The 24,639-nt window shown below is 41.5% G+C and overlaps 2 protein-coding genes across 2 annotated transcripts in view; one reads left to right on the top strand and one right to left on the bottom strand.

Annotated features, from left to right (window-relative positions):
• The window catches only part of LOC134407473 (cytochrome P450 4B1-like), a 31,834-nt gene extending 13,703 nt beyond the window's left edge, over window positions 1-18,131 (top strand). The window contains exons 9-12 of the mRNA XM_063139272.1: window positions 8,403-8,536; window positions 14,994-15,058; window positions 16,710-16,792; window positions 17,778-18,131. Of these exons, the coding sequence (XP_062995342.1) occupies window positions 8,403-8,536; window positions 14,994-15,058; window positions 16,710-16,792; window positions 17,778-17,946 (451 nt within the window). The 3' untranslated portion in view covers window positions 17,947-18,131. The remainder of the gene's footprint in view (window positions 1-8,402; window positions 8,537-14,993; window positions 15,059-16,709; window positions 16,793-17,777) is intronic.
• Window positions 1-24,639, bottom strand: part of PDZK1IP1 (PDZK1 interacting protein 1) — a 355,951-nt gene that overhangs the window by 737 nt on the left and 330,575 nt on the right. The window lies entirely within an intron of this gene.

The raw sequence follows: 24,639 nt of genomic DNA, 5'->3' as shown, positions 1-24,639 counted from the left end.
TTTATACCATTCTTCAATAGAATATTCCCCTTGAATCTTCCAGTTCCTAGCTACCATCAATCGTGCTGCAGTCAGCAAACTCGATATCAATTCTTTAATTTCTTTTCCACATTTTAAATCTTCAAATAGTGACAGTAATACAACTTTTGGTGTTTGTTCTATCTTCATTCCCACTATTTCTTCAATCTCCAAAAACACCATCTTCCACAATCTTTGTACATATTTGCATTCTCACCACATATGTAAATACGTTCCTTTTCCCCCACAACCTCTCCAACAGTTTGCTGAATGCTGATTATTTATCTTATTCAATCTAATCGGGGTTAGGTACCACCTCCATATAATTTTGAAATAATTCTCTTTTATTCTCACTGACATATTTCTCAACACTCTTTGTTTCCAAAGTCCCTCCCAGCTCTGTTGTCCTATTTGTACATTCAAATCTGTCTCCCATACCATTTTTCCTGAACTATCCATCGACCCTTTCTCCAACAATATTTTATATATTTCACTCATTAACCCTTTTAACGCTAAACTTTCTCCCTTACATTTTTCTCTTTTAACTATTAATTCCTCAAACTTCATCATTTCTCTACACTCTCTATTTTCTCTTACCCACTTTTTAGTCCACTGTTCCAATTGCCTATACTCTAACCAGGTTAATTTTTTATTTTTTAGAACTTCTTCCATATCTTCTCTTGTATTCATTTCTCTCAACCAATCCTTTAATTTCATTTTATTTTTTTCTATTAATAATTTACCTAATCTGCCCTTCAGTTCCTCCGGGAAATTCTTTAACATATTACTGGTGACAAAGGGGAGCTGCTCGGAAGCAGCTCCCCTTTAAATTTACTCCAAATTTCCCAGTGAAACCTCAGGAGCGGATTACCTATACTTTCAGCCCATTTTCTCCCTCCTTCCCTAAAAAAAACATTTTCCAACCTCATCTCTATATTGCTTGTAGTTTTATCCTCCATCCAATCTAAATCTCCTACTCCTATAATTGCTTCTACAATATGTCTTAACCAGTTTGCTAGATAATATAGGTTTATATTTGGGAGACCCATTCCTCCCTTCTTTTGACTTAAATACCATTTATTCTTATTTACCCTTGCTTTCTTATCCCTATTACAGTAATTATTTATAATATTCTGCCAACTTTTTATCTCTAATTCTGAAATTTTTATTGGTAGCATCCTAAACACAAAATTATTTAGCTAAAATCTTCATTTTTATTAATGCTATTCTTCCAAACCAGGATAAATTCAATCTTTTATATTTTTCCAACTTTACTAAAACCTCTTTTTTTAACCTGTTTAAATTCTCCTTCTCTAAATTGTCTAAGTTTTTTGTAATTTTAATTCCCAAATATCTAATCTGTTCCTTAACTCTCATTTCTATTCCCTTTCGTTCCCATTCCTTTTCTTCCTTTTTAGTATAATTAAATAAAATCATTTCTGATTTGGACCAATTTATTTTTAACCCAGTAGCTTCTTCAAATTCTCTCAATTGCTGTTTAATTCTATCTATCTTACTTAATGGGTTCTTAATAGTTAATAGGGTATCATCTGCAAACATATTCAATTTTCTTTTTTTTATACCACCAATTCCTTCTATCTCCCCATCATCTCTTATTGCATTCACCAATACTTCCATAACCATTACAAACAGGACCGGCGAGAGTGAACATCCTTGTCTTGTCCCTCTGGCTAGTCGTATCTTATCGGTGAGTCCATCGTTCACTACCACTACGAATGTATTTTGAGAATAAAGCTGTTCTATTATAGCTTTAAATTTATTTCCAAATCCCATTTTATTCAAAATAATCTTTAGTGCCTGCCAGCTCACACAATCGAAAGCCTTAAAAATATCCAATGCCAAAATTCCTGCCTTAATCTTAGTTTTTTTATCACCTGTATTGCATTTAAAACTCTTCCCACTAAATTATGCATCTGTCTACCCACCACGAATCCACATTGGTCTTCTCCTATGTATTCAGCTATAAAGTTATTTAACCGTTTCGCCAGAATAGTTGAAATTTTTTTAGCATCCTGATTTATTAATGAAATAGGTCTATATGAATCAGGGACAGTCAAATCTTTGTCTGGTTTGGGAATTAATATTATCAATGAATGTTCCCATGATTCTGGTATCTTCTCTCCTTCCAATATAGCATTATAAAGTTTTAATAATTTCAGTACTAAGAACACTTTGAAGACCTTATAATATTCCGATCCTAAACCATCTACTCCTGGGATTTACCCATTTTCAAATTCTCAATTACCTCTTCAACTTCTCTTTGAGTTATTGCCTTTTCCATTAGCTCTTTATGTTCTATTTTTATTCCCTTCTTTATATACTTTTCTATATAATGTTCCAACTTCTTTTTTTGAATATCCTTTCCCTTATATAATTCTTGATAAAATTCTTGAAAATTTTTTATTTTACACTTCATTGTATGACAATAATTCCCTTGTTTATCCTTCAGTGTTCCTACCCCATTCCTCGCTTTTTCCTTTTGTGTGAGTCTGGCAAGCAATCTAGAATTTCTATTGCTATTTTCAAAATACTCTCTTTTCATATAAATTATATTTTTCTGCACTTGCTCTAAATTTATATTCTCTAACTCCTTTTTCTTTGCTTGTATTTCTATTAATTTATATTTATTTTTATCCTGCCAATACTCTTTCTCCAATCTCCTAATCTCTGTCTCTAACTTCTCCTGCTCTGCGTACTGTTGCCTTCTTAAATTACACATTTCTCTAATACAAATCCCTCTTGCTACAGCCTTCATGGTATCCCAAACTACTGACCCTGCCGTTCCACCCTTTTCATTGATTTCCCAAGACTCTGACAATTCCCTCTGCATTTTTTCTACCACTTTATTATATTTCAATATTTTTGTGTTCATTTTCCACCTATACGCTTCTTTATAGTTCTTCTTAACTGTAAACTCTAAACTTAGCAACGCATGATCTGTTACCTTTATTACCCCCATTTCCATTTTACAAACCTTTGTTGCAAACTCTTTTGAAACAAATATATAATCTATCCTAGAGTATGTATGATAAACTGGGGAATAATAAGAAAAGCCAGGGTTCGCCCCATTAAGTAAACGCCAACAATCCACATAATCATTTTCTTTTACCAATTTATTCAATATAGTAATATTATTTCTCTTTTCAGCATTAGTGGGGTTTGACCTGTCCCATCTGTTATCCATAACCATATTAAAATCCCCAGCTAGGATAACATACCTCTCTTTAAATTCTTCTATTTCTTTAAATAATTATATAAAAAACTCTCTGTGTCTCTCATTGGGGGCATAAACATTAACTAATGTATATGCTTTACCTTCCATTTGACCCTTTATCATAAGATATCTACCATTGTCATCCTTTTTTGTAGTTTCTAATATAAATCCACTTTTTTTTTGAGATCAAAGTAGCCACTCCATTTTTTTTGGAAGTCCCCAGTGACTTTTCATAATAAACTGACCACTTGGTCCTTATTTCATTTGCGCCCTCGAACCCCTGATGAATTTCTTGCAACATAATAATGTCAGATCCTTCTCTATTTAACATTTGTTCAATTCTCCTCCTTTTCACGACTACCCCCAGACCTTTAACATTAAGCATTGATACTTTTATTTTCTTATCCATATTCAACCTTTTGGTACTTCTTTCGATCCCTTGTGCTCTGCAACTCAAATTCACACACATAAAAACTCAAAAACCATAAAAAAACCTTCAAATCCCTTCCTCCCACCCACTCAATCCCCCCTACCCCCCCCAACCCCCCCACCTCTCCCCCCCCACAAATCCCCGTAAGTCTATCACTCCGGCCATTTACTACCTTTAAGGGGGGGGGGAAGCAGTGCTCCGCCTAGCTAGCAAGATTTCTATATTTTAACAATTTTATATACTATTATCTCATGATAAATTTATCAGATTTATTGCGTCCCAGACGCCCCCGCTTCACTTCCACTCCTGCCTGCTTCATTCAAACTTGCACCATCATACAGACCCAGACTCTTCAGCAGCTCCTTGCCCTGATCCAAGGAGGTTACTCTATGTTGCCTCGCAGCATGTGTAAATCTTAAAAATACAGGGTAACCCCAAGCATACTGTATTGCGTTCTTTGCTAATATTTCCGTTATCGGCTTAACACTGCATCTCCAATTAAGTGTTTGCTGACAAAGATCATTGTAGATTTGCACTGTTTTGCCTTTATATTGCAGCAGAGCCATAGATCTCAATTTCTTCATAACTTGCTCTTTTTTGTAATAATTGCCAAATTTCACCAGAATGTCTCTAGTAGCTCCTTTATAATTTAGTTCTCCCACTCTATGAATCCTGTCCAGGTCACAGTCCTCTATTTCCAAATCAGGCATCATTTCTTTAAACCGCTGTAAAATTATTTTCCTCAGCTCTTCTCCTGGTGTTTGAATAAGATGCTTGATACGAATAGAGGAACGGCGATTCTGGTCTTGTAATTGAATCAGTCTTAATTCATGGTCCTGGAATTGCACATTAGAACTTTTTTCAAAAACATCTTGTCTTTTCTCCAGCAAATTTACTCCTGTCTCCAAATTCTTTATACTTTTATCATTCTGAGCAATCTTGTCAGCCAACACATCATCCGTTTATCTGCCCTTTCAGCATGCTGTTCCATTTTCTTAAAAAGGATTTCATTGTTTTCTGCTATGAAGCTTTTAATTTCAGCCATCATGGCTGGCGCCTTGCCAGCCTTTGCCATTTTAGAGCCTTCCGTGTCTGTCTCTGTCCCACTACTGTCAGTATTTAACGCTTCTTCTTCGAAGACAGCTTTTCAAGGCGGGGGAGATTATGATTACTGGGGCGTTTCCGACGCAACCAGGTAACCTTTGCAATTTTTGTTTTTATTTTTCTGATATTCGACATAGGGCATATATCTATTTCTTAGTGTCCCGAATAGTAATCAAAACAGTCTCTCATCCCTTGCCCGGACAGCTTTTCTCTCTCTGTACTTCGCGATGATCAGATTTATTAGCAATAGTTCACTCTACACAGATAAGGAGTGAGATACACCATAAATCAAGTCAGCGATCGCTGGGAGAGCTCAGCAATAACAAGCACTTTCGTTTTAGTATCGCTCTCCACTCCGAAAGCTGCTTTGCAAGCCCTTAAACCGCGTTGATTTCCCCACTCCTTATATCATTTCCACTTTCATAAAAGTCAACAACACTGTCACTAATAGTTCATAGTCCTTTTCCAAAATGCTCATTAGAGATTTATGCCCTTTTAAGTGAGATAATTGAGTTTTTCCGCTCAGCCGTTTAGAGCCTCAAAGAAATCTTACCGTTCCATAGCTGTCAAGCTCCGCCCCCTCTCTTCTTCTTCTTTATATGAATACTTTCTGGGTTATATTCTTGACTTAATCTAAGAGATGAATATGACCACAGGCCTTTGGCTGTTTGAATCCCATAGAGGCATAGAAAATAGACATGTGATGTGGAATGAGGATGCTCACAGGTAAGGAATGAATGTATGTCTTACAACTGGCTCATCTTTATATTGCCATATTTCAAGTATTGCTTTGCCTCCTATACAGATGTACTATGTCATAGATTAAAAACACACACACCTGTTTCAAATCACAGCCACCTAATAAAGCAGGAGCTCCCAAAGTGAACAATATTCTTTTTAATTGGATTGAGTTTTGGTTTCAAGAATTGCAAAGCACTGAGAAATTTCTTTATTTAATTTTCCTATAACTTTGGTTTTTTCTTACATATAGTATCCACAAAGAACTGTAATAATTATCTGTCTACTTTCTGTTTTTTAGAAATGAGCAAACGACAATAAGAGCAACAAGAGTTTACAGGGGAAATTGTACATATGAGGGCAGTAAATGGATACATACATTTTGTCATATATTAGCTCCATCATATACTTGCTCAGTTATGAGCAAACTATGGCTGTTCTCCTCCTCCTCCTCCTCATTATTATTATAGAGAACACCTCTTCTGATTCAGTAGATCCTTATCAGCACTTGGTAAAGAAGTACTGCCAAGTCTAAGGGCCATTATTCTGTCCTTATTCTCCTTGATCTAACTGCAGCCTTTGACACGGTTGATCACGATCTTCTCTTAGATTCCCTCCATGACCTTGGACTCTGTGGCTCTGTCTATAACTGGTTCGCCTCCTATCTAGAGGGTCGCTCTTTCAGCGTGTCGGCTAACGGCAGCGCGTCCTCCTCCTTTCCCCTTTCAGTAGGGGTTCCGCAAGGCTCGGTGCTTGGCCCGCTGCTGTTTTCTCTATACATGCTGCCCTTGGGTAAACGTATTCAATCTCATGGCCTCCAATATCACCTGTATGCCGATGACACACAACTATATCTCTCATCTCCGGAACTTTCTCCTGATGTCCACGATCGTATCTCGGCATGTCTTTCAGATATCTCAGCCTGGCTGCTTCATCGCCATTTGAAACTCAATATGGCAAAAACTGAACTGCTTGTTTTTCCTCCTAAACCTTCTCCTCATCTCTCATTCTCTCTTACTGTCAACAATGTCACGCTTACTCCGGTCAAGGAAGCTCGTAGTCTTGGCTTTATATTTGATTCCTCACTCTCCTTTATTCCTCATATCAAGGCAGTAGCTAAATCTTGTCGTTTCTTCCTGTATAATATTGCCAGGATTCGACCATTTTTGTCTGTCTCTTCTGCCAAGACTCTCGTTCACGCACTGGTTATCTCTCGGTTGGACTACTGCAACCTCCTTCTCTCTGGCCTCCCCTCATCTCACATCAGTCCGCTGGTCTCTGTCCACCACTCTGCTGCTAAGATCATCTTCCTGGCCCGCCGCTCTGACCATGTCACTCCACTTCTGAAATCTCTTCATTGGCTCCCAATTCACTCCAGAATCCAATATAAACTTCTCCTGTTGACCTTCAAAGCTTTTCACGGTCTAGCTCCTGCCTATCTCTCCTCTCTCATCTCACACTATTGCCCCGCTCGTGCTCTTCGCTCCTCTGATGCCATGCTTCTTGCCTGCCCAAGGGTCTCTACTTCCCTTGCTCGGCTTCGTCCATTTTCCTCTGCTGCCCCTCATGCCTGGAATGCTCTTCCAGAACACTTGAGAACTACCAACTCAATCACAGCTTTTAAAACTCAGCTAAAAACTTTTCTTTTCCCTATAGCTTTTAAACTTTGAGTTTGTTCTGACTCTATACTGTTAGCTTCACCCTTCCCGGTGCCTGTTTACACTTCCCTGTGCCTGTTTGCATTCTCTTTCCCTCCTTATTGTTTACTACAACTTTATTAGATTGTAAGCCTATGCGGCAGGGTCTTGCTATTTACTGTGTTATCTGTACAGCACCATGTACATCGATGGTGCTATATAAATAATAATAATAATAATAATAATAATAATAATAAGAAGAAGAAGAAGAAGAAGAAGAAGAAGAAGAAGAAGAAGTAATGGAAGTGTGTGTGTGTGTGTGTGTGTGTCTGACTGTGTACCTATACATATGGCATGTCCTCCAAGGCTATTCCCTCCTCCCTATGGAAAAAAAAACCCTGCTGAAAATGGCTGGACAGGGGGAGGAGCCCCTGCCTCTCCCTCTCTGAGAACCCTGTTGCCCCAAGGCTTGTGGGTGGGGCTGGACTTGTTCCCCCCTGCAGCCATTTTTCAGTATGGCAACCTCCCTCCCCCCCTGCCATGCAAGTGAATGGGGAAGTCACTCCATCCACTTGAAGAAGGAGAAAAAAGATATAGGTGCGTAATTGGAGATCCCAGCAATAAATCTTTAGCAATAGTTGTTAACAGGTAGTGGGGGAAAATATAGATAAAAGGAGATGGTAATTAACAAGTTTCCTCCAAGGCCAATCCCCCCTCCCCATAGTTCTGTAAACCAGGAGGGGGTCAGAAGAATCATAGGCAAAAGTACTGGGCTCAGAAGGCTCATACAAAGTCCAAGCAATCCCTCCCTTTATGCCCCAAGCTGAAGGGGAGCAAACTTCTTCTCTTCTGCGAACAGGCAGCTGGTGCCTGCATCCAGCTCTCTGTTGCAGAGGTTTGGAGGTAATATGAAATCAGTAGGTATACACACAGCTTTCAGGCCTTTCTGGGTGGGAGCTGGAGATCTCCCCAAATAATTTTCTTGCACGCTGCCTGTCTGTAAAGACCTCCTCATGCTCATTTCCTCAATCAATTTTTGTGTCCTTGGTGTATGCTCATTAGATACACACTTTATTTTTATGGGTGCGATGGACCTGACCTTTTCTCAGGTCCTGCAGATGAATTGCTTGGGGTTTTTAGGCGAGAGCATTTAAATGCTGGGTTTGTTTTTCTTTTCTTTTCTGCTTCATTTTTTAAATTGTTTATGAGACTTAAATCTAGCATATTTTGTGTCTTTCAGTGATGACCTGGCTAAGATGACATACACTACTATGTGTATTAAAGAGAGTTTTCGGCTTTACCCTCCAGTACCAATGATAGGACGAGAGCTGAATTCACCAGTTACATTTGCTGATGGACGAAGCTTACCAAAAGGTCTGCCTTCCCCAACTTTGTTCTACTGACCTTGATTTAACTCTTCACCGCCTCTTGTTACTTTTTAAACTTTTTGAAACTGCTTTGAATATTTATTTGTACTGTTTGCAAATCCGGTGATATGGTCACCTTAAGTAGGCTGTCCTAATCCTGCTGTTTCTCCTGCACACAGCAGGAGAGAGCAGCAACTTCTGGGTTTAAACTTATACTGGACTTTCTTAAGAGTTTTTTTGTCGTGCAAGGAAGGGCAGAAAGGGCAGAAGGCACACGGAAGGCAGACAACATCATGTGAGGGACCTGCGAAAAATCCATGAGTGCCCAATAACAAGTGTGCAATAAAACCAGGGTAACCATATGAAAAGGACAGGGCTCCTGTATCTTTAACAGTTGCATAGAAAAGGGAATTTCAGCAGGTGTCATTGGTATATATGGAGAACTTGATGAAATTCCCTTTTCATCACAACAGTTAAAGCTGCGGGTGCCCTGCCCTCTTCTAAATCTGGTCACTCTAGTATAGTTCCTGTACCTTTAACTGTGGTGATGAAGAGGGAATTTCACCAGGTTCTTCATATATACCAATGACACCTGCTGAAATTCCCTTTTCTATGCAACTGTTAAAGATACAGGAGCCCTGTCCTTTTCATATGGTCACCCTAAATAAAATGCTCATCAGATGGAGCCCTGAGTGGGTTCAATAAAAAGATAATATGTGTGCTAGAAGAATGGGGCATATCCTGGATTGACCAGCTGCCCTGAGGAAGCAGCATGACCCCAACCTGCCATAGAATGGACAAATTGGACAAGTTCAATTTTCCCTACAAGAACATGCTGCAGCCCAGCTCACCCTACATTCTCCATGTCTTTATTGGGGTACAAGATAACACGCACCCCTTCCATCCATTGGGCTGCCTGTATTGCTATTGATACTTTATGCTTTTTATGGATTTAAATATTGTATATTTGTTTTTAATATTCCATGTTTTAGTCTTTGTAAACAGCGCAGAGAGCTTCAGCTATGGGTCGGTATATAAATGTAGATGATGATGATGATGGTGATGATGATAATAATAATTCATTTGGAAGTTTGTGTTTTTTTGGTGTAATATATAATAACTAGATTTTTGAGAGAAAATTGACCACGCTACTTGCTTCATCCCATGTACCTGTTTCCCTCAAATTATCCCCTACAGCGCTAAACTGTCGCCGTTCTTGTTGTTAGCTGGGCGGCAGCGCTCCTAAGATCCTTTGCATACCAGGACATGGGTTTAAAGGGTGAAATGTAAAAAATAATAAAAAATCAACGGATGACCCAATCCAATTCAAATTTGGTATGCTTAAAGCTCTCTTTAATATCTATTACTGTGCCAATTTTGATGTCTTTATCTTTAAAGCTTACGCAGATGTAAGCATTTGTTGAATTTTTCTTTAACCATATCAAATCCTGCTCCTGCAACCCCAGTGGCTGCTCGGAAAACAATAAATGATTTGCTTGAAAAGTAGTACCAAAATAGGGCGGGTCTATTGCCTTTGAAGCACAATTAAAGCAGGATGCGTTGGAGTACTTCACAGTCAAAGCAAATTATAAACTGGAAAACTTCAGAGTACTTCACAATAAAAGCAGATTATAAACTGGAAAACTTTGGAGTCCTTTGCACGCAATTCGCAGTGATTGCACAGTATAACTCTGGTGTGATAAAGCTCCACTTAAGCCAATGTAGGTTAGATCTTGTGCAAATATGTTAGAGCACAATAGGTGTGGTGTTGGTGAGGGAGATATGATCTTACAACCATGCTGTTTAAGGAAGAAGTACAGGGGATTGTCAACCAGAACAAGTCCTGTGCATCTTCTGTTACCTTGATGCTACAAGTATTTTTCTCAGTCCAGCACACACATATCTCAGATCTGTCACTTTATTTTACTGGGGGGGGGGGGTGTCTTAACAGGTTTTTTTTTCCTGAAGCTTGGCTGCATTGTGAAGTCTTTTGTGGCATATGACATTGTAGTCAGTGTGCTCCCAACCATCCACTTCCACTTGGAAAAGCCACAGTATCGAGAGTTACTTTCTAGCTGAAGCGGCTCCCAGGTGCTTGATCTGCAATGTGCCCCCATACCTCTGCATTAAATCCTGGGTGTGCCTGTGAACTGGTTGTCATGTAGGCTGGCCCTTCCCCATTCATTCTCTTAGTGTTCCCATTGAGTGACATCTATATGCTTCTGTGTTAATTACCTCCGGAACTTCAGAGTTGCAAAGAGATTGTGTTAATTCACTTCTCTAATGTAGTGAGAGCTCAAGAACTATGCAGCTCCAGAGTTGCAAAGTAACTGTTAATTTGCTTCTCTGATGTGGTGTTAACTCCAGAGCTGTGCAACCCCAGAGTTGCAAAGGCACTGTGCTAATTCATTTCTCTGATGTAGTGAGAGCTCTGGAGCTGTGCAGCTGCAGAGTTGCAAAGTGACTGTGTAAATTCACTTCTCTGATGTGGTGTGAATTCTAGAACTGTGCAGCTCCAGAGTTGGGAGCTGCGTTAATTGGATTCTCTGATGTAGTTTTAGGTTGCAATGATCTGTGGATTGAGCAATAAACATATTGTTGATGTAGTTTTAGGGCTGGTGCAATACTTTTTGGAGTGGAATTTATCTGTGCCGACGAGGTGCTCTCATGGAGAGCCAGTATTATGGGTTAGTTACTCCCCATTTACTTTCATTAAACTGTAGTGGCAGGGGAAACCTGGAGAGGGGTGAGTAACAAGCCTCTTTCCGAATGTCATTGGTTCTGCTCCGCCCTCACCCCATCTCAGAAGTATGTCTTTACCTGCACTGAAAAGCTGCATTTTAGGGATGGCTGGCTGTGCCATGTAACAATGTTGGAGTGGAGCCAATTTCAGCATACTGCAGAAAATAACAACACTGCACGCTCCTCTCGTGCTCATGAAGATGAGGCCTGGGTAGAAGCTAAGAGCCCAGGAAAAGCTGAGATATGAGGTCACTACCCTCCAGGCTAATTTGCACCACTCCACAGCCTTGAGATTTGATGGGTAATAATCTGCTCCTTGTCACAAACAATGCTCAGCTCACACACTTCTAACCATCACCAGCCAGTGTGGTGTAGTGGCTAAGGTGTTGGACTGGGAGTTGGGAGATCCGAGTTCTAGTGCCCACTCAGCCATGGAAACCTACTGGGTGACTTTGGGCTAGTCATAGACTCTCAGCCCAACCTACCTCCCAAGGTTGTTGTTGTGAGGATAAAGTGGAGAGGAGGAGGAGAATTATGTATGCTACCTTGGGTTCCTTGGAGAAAAAAAGGTGGGATATAAATGAATAAATAAATAAATTTCCCGTTTCACAGCTGCAAAGAAGAAAGATTCAAAATCAAAATGTGCAGGACATTTACTTTGGTCATGAATTTACTTATGTCACATATAGTCCCCATTGCCTGTGATGAAAATGGCTTAAAGGAGCCAAATGTAGTTTAATTGCTGCCACTGGTTGTCAGGATCAGGCCCAATCTCCCTGGTGTGTATCCCAAATCAGATTTGGAGCCAGATGATGATGATGATGAAGAAGAAGACCAGCCCAGACAGGAAGTGGGTGAGGAAATTCTGCAAGACTCTTCAGGAGTCAAGGAGGAATCTTCCCAGGACAGGAGGCCCAGGCTCAGAGACCATCCCCCTGCCCCTAGAAGGGAATGTCAGTATTGGCAGACACACAGGGTGAAGCGGGTAGAGTCGGGAGGAGGTGAGAGTGGTCTGCTAGGCTCAGTATTTGCCAGAGGATATAGCTTGAAGACCCTGCCTGAAGGTCTGTGGGAAACTATCCATTTAGTTGATAGGTAACTGCCTTGCTTTATTAGGCTAATTAAGCTTAGAGGATAGTTTCTTGCAATCACACTTCTTTCAGGTGTGAAGAAATGTCTATTTAGTGAATAAAGCTTTTGTGGATTGCATGGCTGACCTCTTTTATTGTCTCATTTCTTGGTAGGAGGGCTTAGAATCACAACACTAAGCATATCTGGGTCCACTAGTGTTTGGACGGACACTTTTCTGGAGCCCCCAAGCAGGGCCAGCCTGAGGCAGAACAGGAAATGGCAACCATGTCTACCCTTCCCATCATCACTCAACTTATTTTGGCCTTTGAGGCATGAAATCCCACAGGCATCCAACTCCCTCTCCCCAGTATTTAAAATATAGTTACTGGTTTGGGGTTAGTCCAAATGATCTCTCAAGGATCATTCCCCCAAATCCATGAGTTTGGCTATGAAAATAATGGCTCAAACTGTTTGGGCAAGTTTAGCCTGGCAGATTTCCTGCTGTTATAGGAATTAGTTGAGTTGTGGCTGCCCTCAAGAGATAGCTAGCAGGAGTGTGCGGAGTGGGCCTGCTCTACTCTGAAATTTGAAGTGGAGCTCCGATGATCAGCTTCTCCGCTTAGATTTTTGGAGCGGCTCCCTTTGGAGTGGCTCCCTTGCTCATGTGGAGGAACCCGAAAGGGCAGGTTCCCTTGGTTCGCTGAGTGGCGGTCAAAGACTCTCAAGATACAATTTCTCTCTTCTTGGAAAAGTTTTATTACGAGCAGCCTGCAGTGCTGCAAGGTGCCAAACCCTAGAGGATCTGAAGGGCTGCCCACTAGTTGCAGGCAAAGCTAAGATACTTATAGGGTAACATCCTCAGAAGCAACAACAGAACTTCCTCATATAATAAACCAATCATAATACAGTTTTGCAATACAGTAACCAATGATAAACAAGGCATTTATGCATGTGCAGAGTGCAGATAATTCTAAGACTAGAAAAACAATATGTAGATGGGTATTGCAATCCTGGAACATCTGTTCCTTTGTGGTTACTACTCTTCCTGTCCTCGCTGGGAGGCTCACACTCTGACTAATGTGTCAACACTTCTTGTTGGTTGAGCAAGTGTTACTCAATATATTTTCAGTTACAGTTTGGATCAAATTGCTATAGAACTTAATTTCTAATAGAAAGGGCTTACATCAAAACAGGGTGGGCACAGATAAAACAGCCCATTCACACATTTCCTTGACACTCTGCTTCATCAGATTATCTGTTGAAGCTCCACTGTTTTCAGATAACTGTTCCATTGTAGTCTATAGAAAGTAACACAAATGCTTACATCACTATCATTTTTAAAGATAAAGAGATGAAACTTGGCACCATGATAGCTCTTAAGTAGGGCTTTAGTCATGCCAAGTTGGAAGCAGATCCATGGAAGTTACAAAAGTAATTACATCTCTGTCATTTTTAAAGATAAAGAGATGAAACCTGGCACCATGATAGCTCTTAAGTAGCTAGGGAGAGGGCAGGGTTGTGTTAATTAACTCCTCTGATGCTGTGTTAATTCACCCCAATGTATATCCAAAACTGCACATTTGTGGGATCTTTTAGCCTTTACTCTGCTGATGCACAGCTGTGCAGCTCCAGTTTATAAAAATAGAGATTTGCTTGACCACTTACTACAATGGAGTGATTATCCAAAAACGGAGTGGAGCTTCGACAGGGCTTGTCTCTTCTCTGCAGGTATTTGATGGTTTTAAAACTGTCCCTCTCCACTCTGAAAACTTGAAGCTTCGTCAAAGCTTTGTTGAACCTTTGGATTTTCGGAGTGGAGCGCACAGCCCAAATAGCCTGATATAGACTATTCTATAAAGGGGCTTACCTTTCTTTTCTCTCCTCCCTAAGGAATGTGCAAAATTAGTGTGGGGTGAGAAGAATAGAATTAACCTCTCTCTCTCTCTGTATAACATGCACATGTGATGTAGCAGCCTATGCTGGGTCTGTAAAGGAGGCAGAGAGAAGGTTTTGCTCTGCGCTTGAAATCCTATGAGACTATGGGTTCTTCAAAATAGTTAATGGGGAACAGGAGTCTGTTGAAGTATTAATGTTGTAGATCTTTATCTTATGCTCATCCTGTATATATGTGTAAATAATACTAATATCACAGAAATAGCTTAAGTGTCCAGTGACTTTCTTCTAATGAAGCTTAGCTTAGTTACTTGCTTAGTTTCAAGTAACTTATCACTTATCACAGGTGGAGGTGCACACACCTAATAATACAACAACAACAACAACAACAACAACAGTAACAATTTCATAACACTTCAAATCAGCTACTTAATGGTAGGGGCAGCCTGGCCTCTGTGCGTACTTCATTAAATTTCTCAGAGGAAACAGAAAAGAGGGGTGCAGCTCAAACCAACAAATACATATTATGGGGCTGGAGTGAGCCTTGCAGTTTCAGCTGCCTCCCTGCAGTCTTTTGACGACCAACATGGGAACATGTGCAGCTGCTGCACAAATTTGTCTGCCTGTTTAGTCAGCTATTGAGAATTTCAGTGTTTTGTAAATGGCATCATATATTAATTAAATTATCATTACATAGCATTCCTGAACATTGAACAATAATAGACCTCCAATGAATTACTTTTCTCTTTTCTTCACAGGTTTTCTACTTATGCTGAATGTTTATTGTCTTCACAGAAATCCTGAGGTTTGGGACAATCCTGAGGTGAATATTTTAAAAAGAGGGATAAGAAAGTAAGACTGAGGGTGCTTCCAGACAGACACTTCTAATTAATAGGCATCGTGGAGATGTTTGATATTTTCTTCCTCAATAGGTTTTTTTTAGCAGTAAGAGAAAAGACAAAAGAAGCTGTTGGAAAATTTGGGAAGGTAATGAGAGGAAGAAGAAATCTTCTGGACCCCTCTTAAAATTCTGTGAAGGAGGCAGGGTGAGGGTGTCATAAAAGCCTCATCTGGGAAGCACCCAGAGTTAACTGGGGGCTTGTCTTGATGAAGGGTTTGCCCAGGGTAGATTCAGAGTGGTGGCAGGTCATCTACATGATGCAGTTGCCATTGTGAAGCCATCCAGGTGCAAACCCCAGAAACTCCGCTTTAAAAAAGTCAGGCATTTACCCCGACTTTTTTTTATTGTGGAGCTGATGGCACCCCCTGATTGGTCGCCATCAACTGGGCTGGACAGTGAAGGGGGCGGATGAGAGCTCCAACTTACAGGCTCTGCACTGTAAATAAATAAACAAATTAAAAAATGGGGGTAGGGGTAGAGGAACGGGGCAGCCGGGAGGCCGCTGCTGTTGCTGGGCCAAGCACCAAGGAGCGAGGAGGAATGGGGGCCAAGCACCAGCGAGAGGGGAAGAATAGGGCAGCCAGTTCTCCTACTTCTGGCTGCCCTGTTCCTCTCCCCCCCCCCGCCATTTTTTTTAAAAAAATAATCTGTAGATGTGAATGTTCGCATCTACAGATAAAAACACACACTAGGTGGTGGTGGTGGAGAGGAACAGGGCAGCCAGAACGAGGTCAGAGGGAGGAGAACCGGCTGTCCCATTCTTCCCCCCTCTTCGGTGCTCGGTCCACCAGTTGTGGCAGCTGCAACTCCGCATTGGCATTGAGGGTCAAAATACACATAACTAGATGTGTGAATCCATCTTCAACTTTTTGTTTTGTTTTACTGAAACCACCTGTGGGGAGTGTGTCTCAATCTGAATTGAGGGGAGGGAAGATTTCACACATTCCACCCACGCCACAGCCCCAACGCAAAATTGCACAGAATGATAGATATTATTAAGTGTTGGTATCTATAGGTTCCTCTCCTGTCCCAGATGGGCAGAAGGACTACAGAAGGAGGAGGGGCAAGGTTCATTGCCTGATCATCTGACGGGAGCACAGTAGTTTGTTTGCTACACAGAGTAGTTTCTCTCACACACCCCTCGCCCCTCCTCCTCCTGTAGTCCTTCTGCCCATCTAGGCAGGTATCTTAGCTTCCTTTGCAACAGGAATAGAGATTGCTTGAGAGGAGCAGAGTGGTGGTGGCAGCATTTTTGGCTGCTCTTGCCGAGTAGCTCTGTAGGCTATTTCTTCCATTCATGCAGGTGTGACAGACAACCCGCTAAGCCATCATAGGTAAAATAACCAGTACTGCAGACCATGGTTCTCAGGATGGCTTACTTGGGAAAAATAACCCACCATGGGGAAAAAATATTCCACAGACAACATGCTAACTATATTCCGGAAACCAAACCATAATAGGTTAGCATGTTGTGTGAAACCAGTCAAAGTGTACAAATTTTATGCATTTTTCTATAGCTCTTGTTGCCAAGATCAATTCCCACACTAATTCAGACTTTCATTTTCTGTTATAGGTCTTTGATCCTCTCAGATTCTCCCCAGAAAATTCAAGTCATCGGCACCCATATGCTTTTCTTCCTTTTGCTGCTGGGCAAAGGTAAATATTTTTTATTTCTATGATTAAAAAAAAAGTTGTTTCTATAAAGTAGACTCTGAAATTATCATCCATACAAGGCACAATTGTGCTGAAGGCTTTTAAAACTGCAGATGGGTTTGAATCAATATTGTATAGCAAAATAATTTTAGTAGTTTGTAAATACCTGGGTCCACATGTCAGGATTAATATTTTTTCTTCCTAAGGCTCCATCCCTATTCACACCTAACTTTGTACACCTCCTGGCCTTCCAGGAGGGAATTCGGAAGATCTCATGATATTCTGCTCGCAAGATCCTCACCCTGAATTCACACATGGCATGCGACATCCCAGGAGGAAGGAGAGATGTTGCACCCGCCATTTTAAAAAAAGAAGTAGGGGAGATGAGTGCAATTGCACTCCCTACAAAAACATAACTTTTTTTAAAAAAAACCAACAAACCCGCTCCCGCTCCCCCTTACCCCCAATAGGCATGGAGTGCCCGAAGAGCTCCGTGCCCCATGCCTGTTTCTCGCCTCCTTGTGTTTACTCACGAGGAAGCGGGACGAAGTAGGGGCAGGTGCCCACACATCTCCCGTGGTCCTGGGATGGTCCCGGGACTGCAGAAAAACCGGGAAATACCCATTTTTCATTTTCCTAGGGTTTCCCCTGGGTTGTCCTTGGTTGACCTCAGGATTCCCTGTGTGTCGTTTGGACACACAGGGACAACCCCGGGGTGACACTGGGGGAAAAGAATGGTGTAGAAAGGGCCCCAGTCAATTCTGAGACTTATTTCCCAGCAGGCATGTATAGGATTCACTCTAAACACATGACTGAATTATTTATTATTTTAATTATTTATCAGCCACTCTTCAGCAGAACATGGCTGGGGAGGGAAATGAAAAGCTGAGGTACAACATAAGGAAAGGCTGTCATGTGACCGGCTATATTTGGAATTCCGTCATCTTCAAAATGTCTTATCGCCCTTTCCCTTTTAATGTTTACTTAGGAACTGCATTGGACAGCAGTTTGCCATGAACGAGATGAAAGTCGCTCTTGCCTTGACGCTTCTGCGCTTTGAACTTTTGCCTGATCCTTCCAAACTCCCTATTCCTGTGCCACAGATTGTCACCCGATCCATGAATGGGATATATCTGAAGTTGAAGACTGCCTGCTAATGTTTTATATTACCCCAGTGGTGATACTTTCCTGCCAATAATTAATTCATGCCAATAGATATTGATATTAATACTATCCAGTGTACATCTTCCTTTTTAATGGAATAGTTCATATTGTGATAATCATGGGATGATATTTTTTTTTTGTCATTCAAGGTTTTTGCATTAAAGGTGGATAGTCTTTGCTTTATAATTCTTAATCCAACACTTTTACCTGGTTTGCATGTAACAACAACCCAGACGGCAGGTTTGGGCGACACATTAGCCAACCCTGCCCTCATAGTCCACTCCATGGATGACTATTCGCATGTCGCAGTTGGGCAACATGCAAATAGTCATCCGTGGAGTTGGCTATAGGGGCAGGGTTGGATAATGCTCCCCCTCTGCCCTCCCCACCGAATGGCAGCACTGGTTCCCCCTTACTTGATCTGTGGGGAGGGGGGAGAGAAGCTCCCCCTACTCCTTCCTGGAGCTTGTAACCTTCCACAGCGCATGCTTCTTCCCTTTGGGGCATCTAGTTTGTGAGAACGGAATACTGGAATAAATAGGCCTTTGGCCTGATCCAACAGAGCTCTTTCTTACATTCTAACTCACTTTGTTATGGTGAGACCCTTGAATATACAATCACGTGCTTGAACCTAAAGCTAATATCTTTACGAAACATTCTTGCAATTCACCTGGAGCTGGAAAAGCATCAGAGAGTGGTGACTGTCATATTTTCTGTGGCAGCTTTGTGGAATGATGCCATAGGAGATAGAACTGTGGAACAAAATATTTTACTTAACACTGTCCAACTCTTGCAACAACTAACTGCAAATGGCTGCTTCCCAAGATATCAGTTTTCAGTTGTTATTTGCCGCATCTGAGGGCTGCAGGATGGGATGTGGCAAGATGGCTAGCACCAAACGGAGGCTACTTTTCCAGTCGCTATACAGAAAGCTAAAATGTCCATTGGCCAAGTTTCAAGATGTCACGACGCTCATTATACCTGATTGGTGGAGTTTGTTTTTTGAGTGAAGAAATTTCTAAAGTACCTGCCACTGTCGAGAACTTTGATCTGAGACCTACATTTGATGCACGAGGAGTAAGAGCAGACAAGTAGGATTATTTTCCTGGTACTTACTCCAGTTGCTGGAACAAGCAGGCAATTGGCAATGGACAGTCTAAGAAATGTCGTGTAGTTTTGGCTTCCTGGGAATCTCCCTCAGCTTTTCCATCTGGCTCTTGCCTTGATCCTTACCTCTGTGGCTCTGAAAGTCATCCAGCTATTTCAGATATGCCAGAAACTGGTCAAGTAATCTAGGAATTTCCCAGCAGAAACCAAATAAATTACACCAAGTAAGCAAGGTGCATAATGAAAGAATTATAAGCTAGATAGACCAATGTTCTGACTCGGTAGAAAGCAACTAAATTCATGGTATCTATGTAAGCTACCAGAGAGGGAAATCAATGTCTGAAGAAGGATTCTACATGCAGGCTGAATTTCTGATCAGGACCCAGGGACTCAAAAGTGAATTGTGCAAGGTAAAAAAAGAAAATGTACCCTATAAAGTGAACTGTGTTGCATTGACTATGTGCACATTGCTGTGAAGAAGTAGTTGTATACAAGCATTTTTTGAAACCATTGAAAAATGCTTATAATTATTGCTTGTTCCAAGCATTAAGTACTGAAAAGAGCAGAAGAGAAGTGCAAGAGCTGGGTCTACATACATGAAGGGACACACATGATTTGGGTGTCCTATGTCAGTTTGCCAGAACATGTGCTTGCCTGAAGGATCGGGAGGCACGTCAAAGACATCACCCCCTACTACAGCTGTTTTGATCAAAACTGGAGCCCTCCCACAAGGCTGCTTTTAATTTTAGTATTTTTACGGTTGGGAGATCCAGTCACAGATCTTCTGGATCATGTCTGTTTTGAACATAAAACTAACGTTCATGGATACAAGCTAGAAATGTGCCTCTAATTAAAACTGACATTAAAAGTTTGTCTTAACACTGAACTGGATAAGATTAGAGAAATGTGTGAACAGTTTCTCATTTTTTAAGCACACACACAGCACTTCTCTACACAAAATATTTATTGTGTGCTCGTGATTCCTTAGTCACAGTTGTTTATGAGTTCTTTAGATGAAGATGGTGCGACCCTCCAGTTTTGGTTCTGTTTTCTTGGAGCACTTTCTGAGGGGGTGGGGGAGTTAGTACAGAGAAAATAGGGTAGTATTTCTGAAAGCACTGTCTATATTTGTGTATGGGTACTTTTCCATTATAGCACAACTCCACCTAGAAGTTATGAAACAGAAAAGCAGGAAAGGAAAAGTTCTTTGTATAGAGCTCAGATCTCAATTCTGCAGTGAAAACGAAAGTGTATACAGTGATTAATAGCCTTGTGTAGGAAAGCTCTCTCTCACACACACATACACATAGGCCTTTGCTAGACCTACCTGTTGTCGTGACAGAGGAGGGAAGATCTTGCATTGTGTTTAATGCAAGATCCCTCTGTCTACATGCGATGCGTGATGACCTCAGAAGGTGAGGCGTCATGTCCGCCATTTAATTTTTTTAAAAGGGACAACAGCGCACAAACATTCATATGCAAAAGGCAAGTGTTTTTTAAAATTTAAATTAGTTTCCCCGCTCCCCCTACCCCCAATGGGCGCAGTGCTCCTGAGGAGTGCTGTGCCCCTTGTGCGGCTCCCAGCTCCTCACAAGGAATCGCGCGGATCCAGGTCAACCTACGGCACCCGGATGCACGTTCTGCGGTCTCAGGCTCAGCCCGGGACCGTGGAAAAACCAGGGCCAAAGGGGAGGGCTATATCCCGGGATTCCCTGTGCATCATGTTCACCCTGGGATAAAGCCCTGTCTAGCTATGGCCATAGACAATGCAATTGTGGAAGGGCTGCAGGTTTGACTGTAGTGTAGCATGAGGGATGAGAAACTTAACATGCTCTTCATAAGCCATTTTCCTAATCAAAAGCACCTCCTGCCTCCTAGCCACTTTTTCACCACAAGAAAAAAGATATGGACATGGGAATTCACTGTGCACTATTCCCTTAAGCACAAACCAGACTCCCCCCTCCCTCTTCCTTCTTGGACCATCCCTGCAGCAGGTATATGTAAAGAGTTCTGCTAGAGAGCTGCAGAACTTCTGTTGTTGCTGTTGCTATTGTTGTTGTTTCCTTTCCTTTTTGATTGTGACTGTTAACAAAACAGAACAAAAAATAAATCGTGAAAAAGAAAAACAAAGAAACATTATATATATAGGAATATCATAATTTTTCCCAATCAGGTATACCATTCGTAAAAAGGGGAGAAAGTTATGTATAGGTTTCATTAAAAAAATATCCATGTACTTATGCATTCGCAAGTGGCATCTATAAAACATCCTTTCTAATGTTGATAATGTTGTTAAGTTCTAAGCCCATTGCATTATGGGAGCTGAGCATTTATCCTTCCAACTTGATAGTATAAGTCTTTTAGCTGTCGTAAGGGCTCTGAAAATGGTAACTTCCAAGAAGCGAGCTGTAGAACTTTGTTAATCAACAAATCTTTTGCTCTCTTCAAGCTGCCCAGCTGGTGGCGTTATTGAAGAAATGAAGACTTGATGCAAAGCAGATCAGGTTGGAATTTGCCCCCTAACTTCTTATAGAGAGGCTGAGGGCAGGGAATAGATTTTCCCTGATTATAATAAGCATTTACCTTCCCCACCCCCCTGTTCTGTGAGAACCTGTTCTAATGAGGGCCCCAATTACTTGGAGAATAATTTTCCATTCTCTAGTATAATTAAACTAGAGAATGCAGGAATAAAATTAAACTAGCTGAATGCTTAAATTTCGACAAAGATGAATTGGTGTTCTTTTTTCCAAAAATAATCATGTTAACTCAACAGTATATTTACCTGTTAGAGAAGTTACAATAGAAAATATTCAGTCTTAAAAGGATCCTGCCTTAAGGCTAGCCCAGATGAATGTACTTATCATTCAGTATATGGATGAAGTAAGAATGATTAGGTGTGTGTTCCAATGAATATAGTTGATAACATCAATAATGCTGAGATCATTCCAGTGGATCAATGGGACCATCAGCCTTTAAGATTTGAGACTTTTTGAATATGGTTGGAAGCACTCTAATCTCTCTGCATGTAAAGAAAATCAGATTGATGTTGAAACAGCTGGACCAAAAATAGCTTGGGACCAGGTTACCTGGCAGAACACTTTCCCCAATACAGACGTGTGCTCATTTAAGATAATCAGAGGAAGACTTCCTGGTTGTAACCACAATCAGCAAAAAAACATCATGTAACAACCTGGAAGTGGGCCTTCTCCATGGTGGTACCCACCTTACGGAATGCCCTCCCCCTTGGTATTTGGGAAGTGCTCAACTGTGGCATGGTTTAGTCACCAATTAAAAGTCCACCTCTTTAATCCAGGTATTCCAAGTGCATGTACTGGCCAGTCTGTTTGTAATCATGGTGTTGTGAGTATTGAGTTTAATATTTTTATCAATATTCTGTATAAATGATTTAGCAATTATTAATGTACACCACAATGTATTTTAATGTATTTAAATCTCCTTGTCCACTTAGAGATATTTTTAAATATTTTAAGTGGTATATAAATCTATTAAATAAATAAAATTTAAAACAGAATAGAATAAAATGCGACAAAGCCACTGCAGATAAAATCAACTAATTCTTTTATGAGACCAGATAATATCTCTGTAGAATAATGTATTACATCTTGATTATGGCTGCAGATATATCAATTTATCATGGAGACTCTGAAAATATGTCTTATCGGAGGTAATTATAAAATCACCCACTCCCCAACTTCAAGGCAACTGGTATGATTTAGATTGTGAAAAAGTTCATTCAGAGGTAAGAAGATATGCAAGAAGCAAAGTTAAGGCAGATCATTCACCATGGACAATGAAGATATTTATTAAGAAGGACGAAGAATATCTTATTTATTTATTTATTTATTTATTTATTTATTTATTATTTAAAACATTTATAACCTGCCCTATATCATTAAGATCGAAATCTTGCACCCTAGGCCACCAAAATTCTCTAGACAGCAAGTGCAAAGTTTTGTACAGGCCAAAATGTCTGGCTGGTCGGCTGTCATGGCACAGCTGTAACACAGAGTCCCTACACACCCCTGCTGGCACATACAAACGGCCCTGGTGATATAGGAGCCCGTCTCTCATGCGGAACGGCGAATTGGCCACTTCTTCTGCATGTTCCCACACCAACGCGTCCTGCCCCTGCAACTGGCGAATGTGTTCCCGCAATGTCGGGGGCACCTGCGCCGCTGCAAAATGTTCGGGTCGCAGGATCGTTGAAAGCACCTCCCCCTCTGTCTGCGCTGCATACTCCGGCTTGCAGGACAAGGCGTCTGCCTGGCGGTTTTGGGCCCGAGGAATGTATTTCAACCGAAAGTTGAAACGCCCAAAAAACAACGCCCACCGTTTCTGCCGTTGTGTCAGCTTCCGAGCCATCTGCAGATATTCCAGGTTCCGATGATCGGTCCGAACCTCCACCGGATACGCCGCCCCCCTCCAACAGATGTCGCCACACCTCGAAAGCCGCCTTCACTGCCAAGAGTTCCTTCTCCCAGATAGTGTAGTTCCGTTCTGGAGGAGTAAGCTGCCTGGAAAAAAACGCACAAGGCAACCACCCAGAGTCTGCTGAACTTGCCTGCAGAAGAACTGCACCCACGGCGACATCAGATGCATCCGTCTCCACCACAAAAGGTTTACGTGGATCTGGATGCTGCAAAATTGGGGCTGCCGTGAACCGCTGCTTCAACTGCTCAAAAGCGACCTGCGCCGCTGGCGTCCATTGAAACCCCGTCTTGCCCCTCAGCAGCTGTGTGATGGGTTCTGCCAGAGTCGCGAACTCTGGAATAAAGCGACGATAAAAATTTGCGAAACCCAAGAAGCGCTGCACCTCCTTTCGAGTCCTAGGAGACTGCCAGGACAGGACCGCTTCGACCTTGGCATGATCCATCGCCACTCCTTTTGCAGAGATCTTATAACCCAAAAAGTCCACTTCCGTGAGATCAAACGCACATTTGTCTAATTTTGCATACAACCTGTGCTCACGAAGTCTCTGCAACACTGCCTTAACATGAGCATCATGTGCCTCCTGATTGGGGGAATAAATCAAAAAATCATCCAGGTAAATAATAACAAAGCGATCCAGGTAGTCCCTGAAAACGTCATTAACAAAATGCTGAAATACGGCTGGGGCATTGCATAATCCGAACGACATCACCGTATATTCATAGTGCCCATATCGGGTCTGAAAAGCAGCCTTCCACTTGTCCCCTTCCTTGATTCTCACCAAATTATAGGCCCCACGAAGATCTAATTTGGTAAAAACCTTCGCATGTCGCAGGCGCTCCAAAAGTTCTGGAATTAACGGTAAGGGGTAGCGGTTACGCACTGTGATGCGGTTCGGGCCTCTATAATCATTACAGAGACGCAAATCCCCTGTCTTTTTGCATACAAAGAATACGGGTGCGCCTGCAGGGAACTTAGAAGGGCGAATAAACCCCTTCTGTATGTTGGTCTCCAAAAATTCCCGTAAAACCGCCAACTCTGGTTCTAAAAGGGAATAAATGCGCCCTGCTGGTATAGAGGCCCCTGGTAACAAATCAATAGTGCAGTCATATGGCCTATGCGGTGGAAGC

Source organism: Elgaria multicarinata, chromosome 1 (genome assembly GCF_023053635.1).
Source record: "Elgaria multicarinata webbii isolate HBS135686 ecotype San Diego chromosome 1, rElgMul1.1.pri, whole genome shotgun sequence".
In the NCBI taxonomy this organism is placed as follows: domain Eukaryota; kingdom Metazoa; phylum Chordata; class Lepidosauria; order Squamata; family Anguidae; genus Elgaria; species Elgaria multicarinata.
The sequence above is the reverse complement of the archived record's forward strand: the minus strand, read 5'-3'. Positions and strand labels throughout refer to the sequence as shown.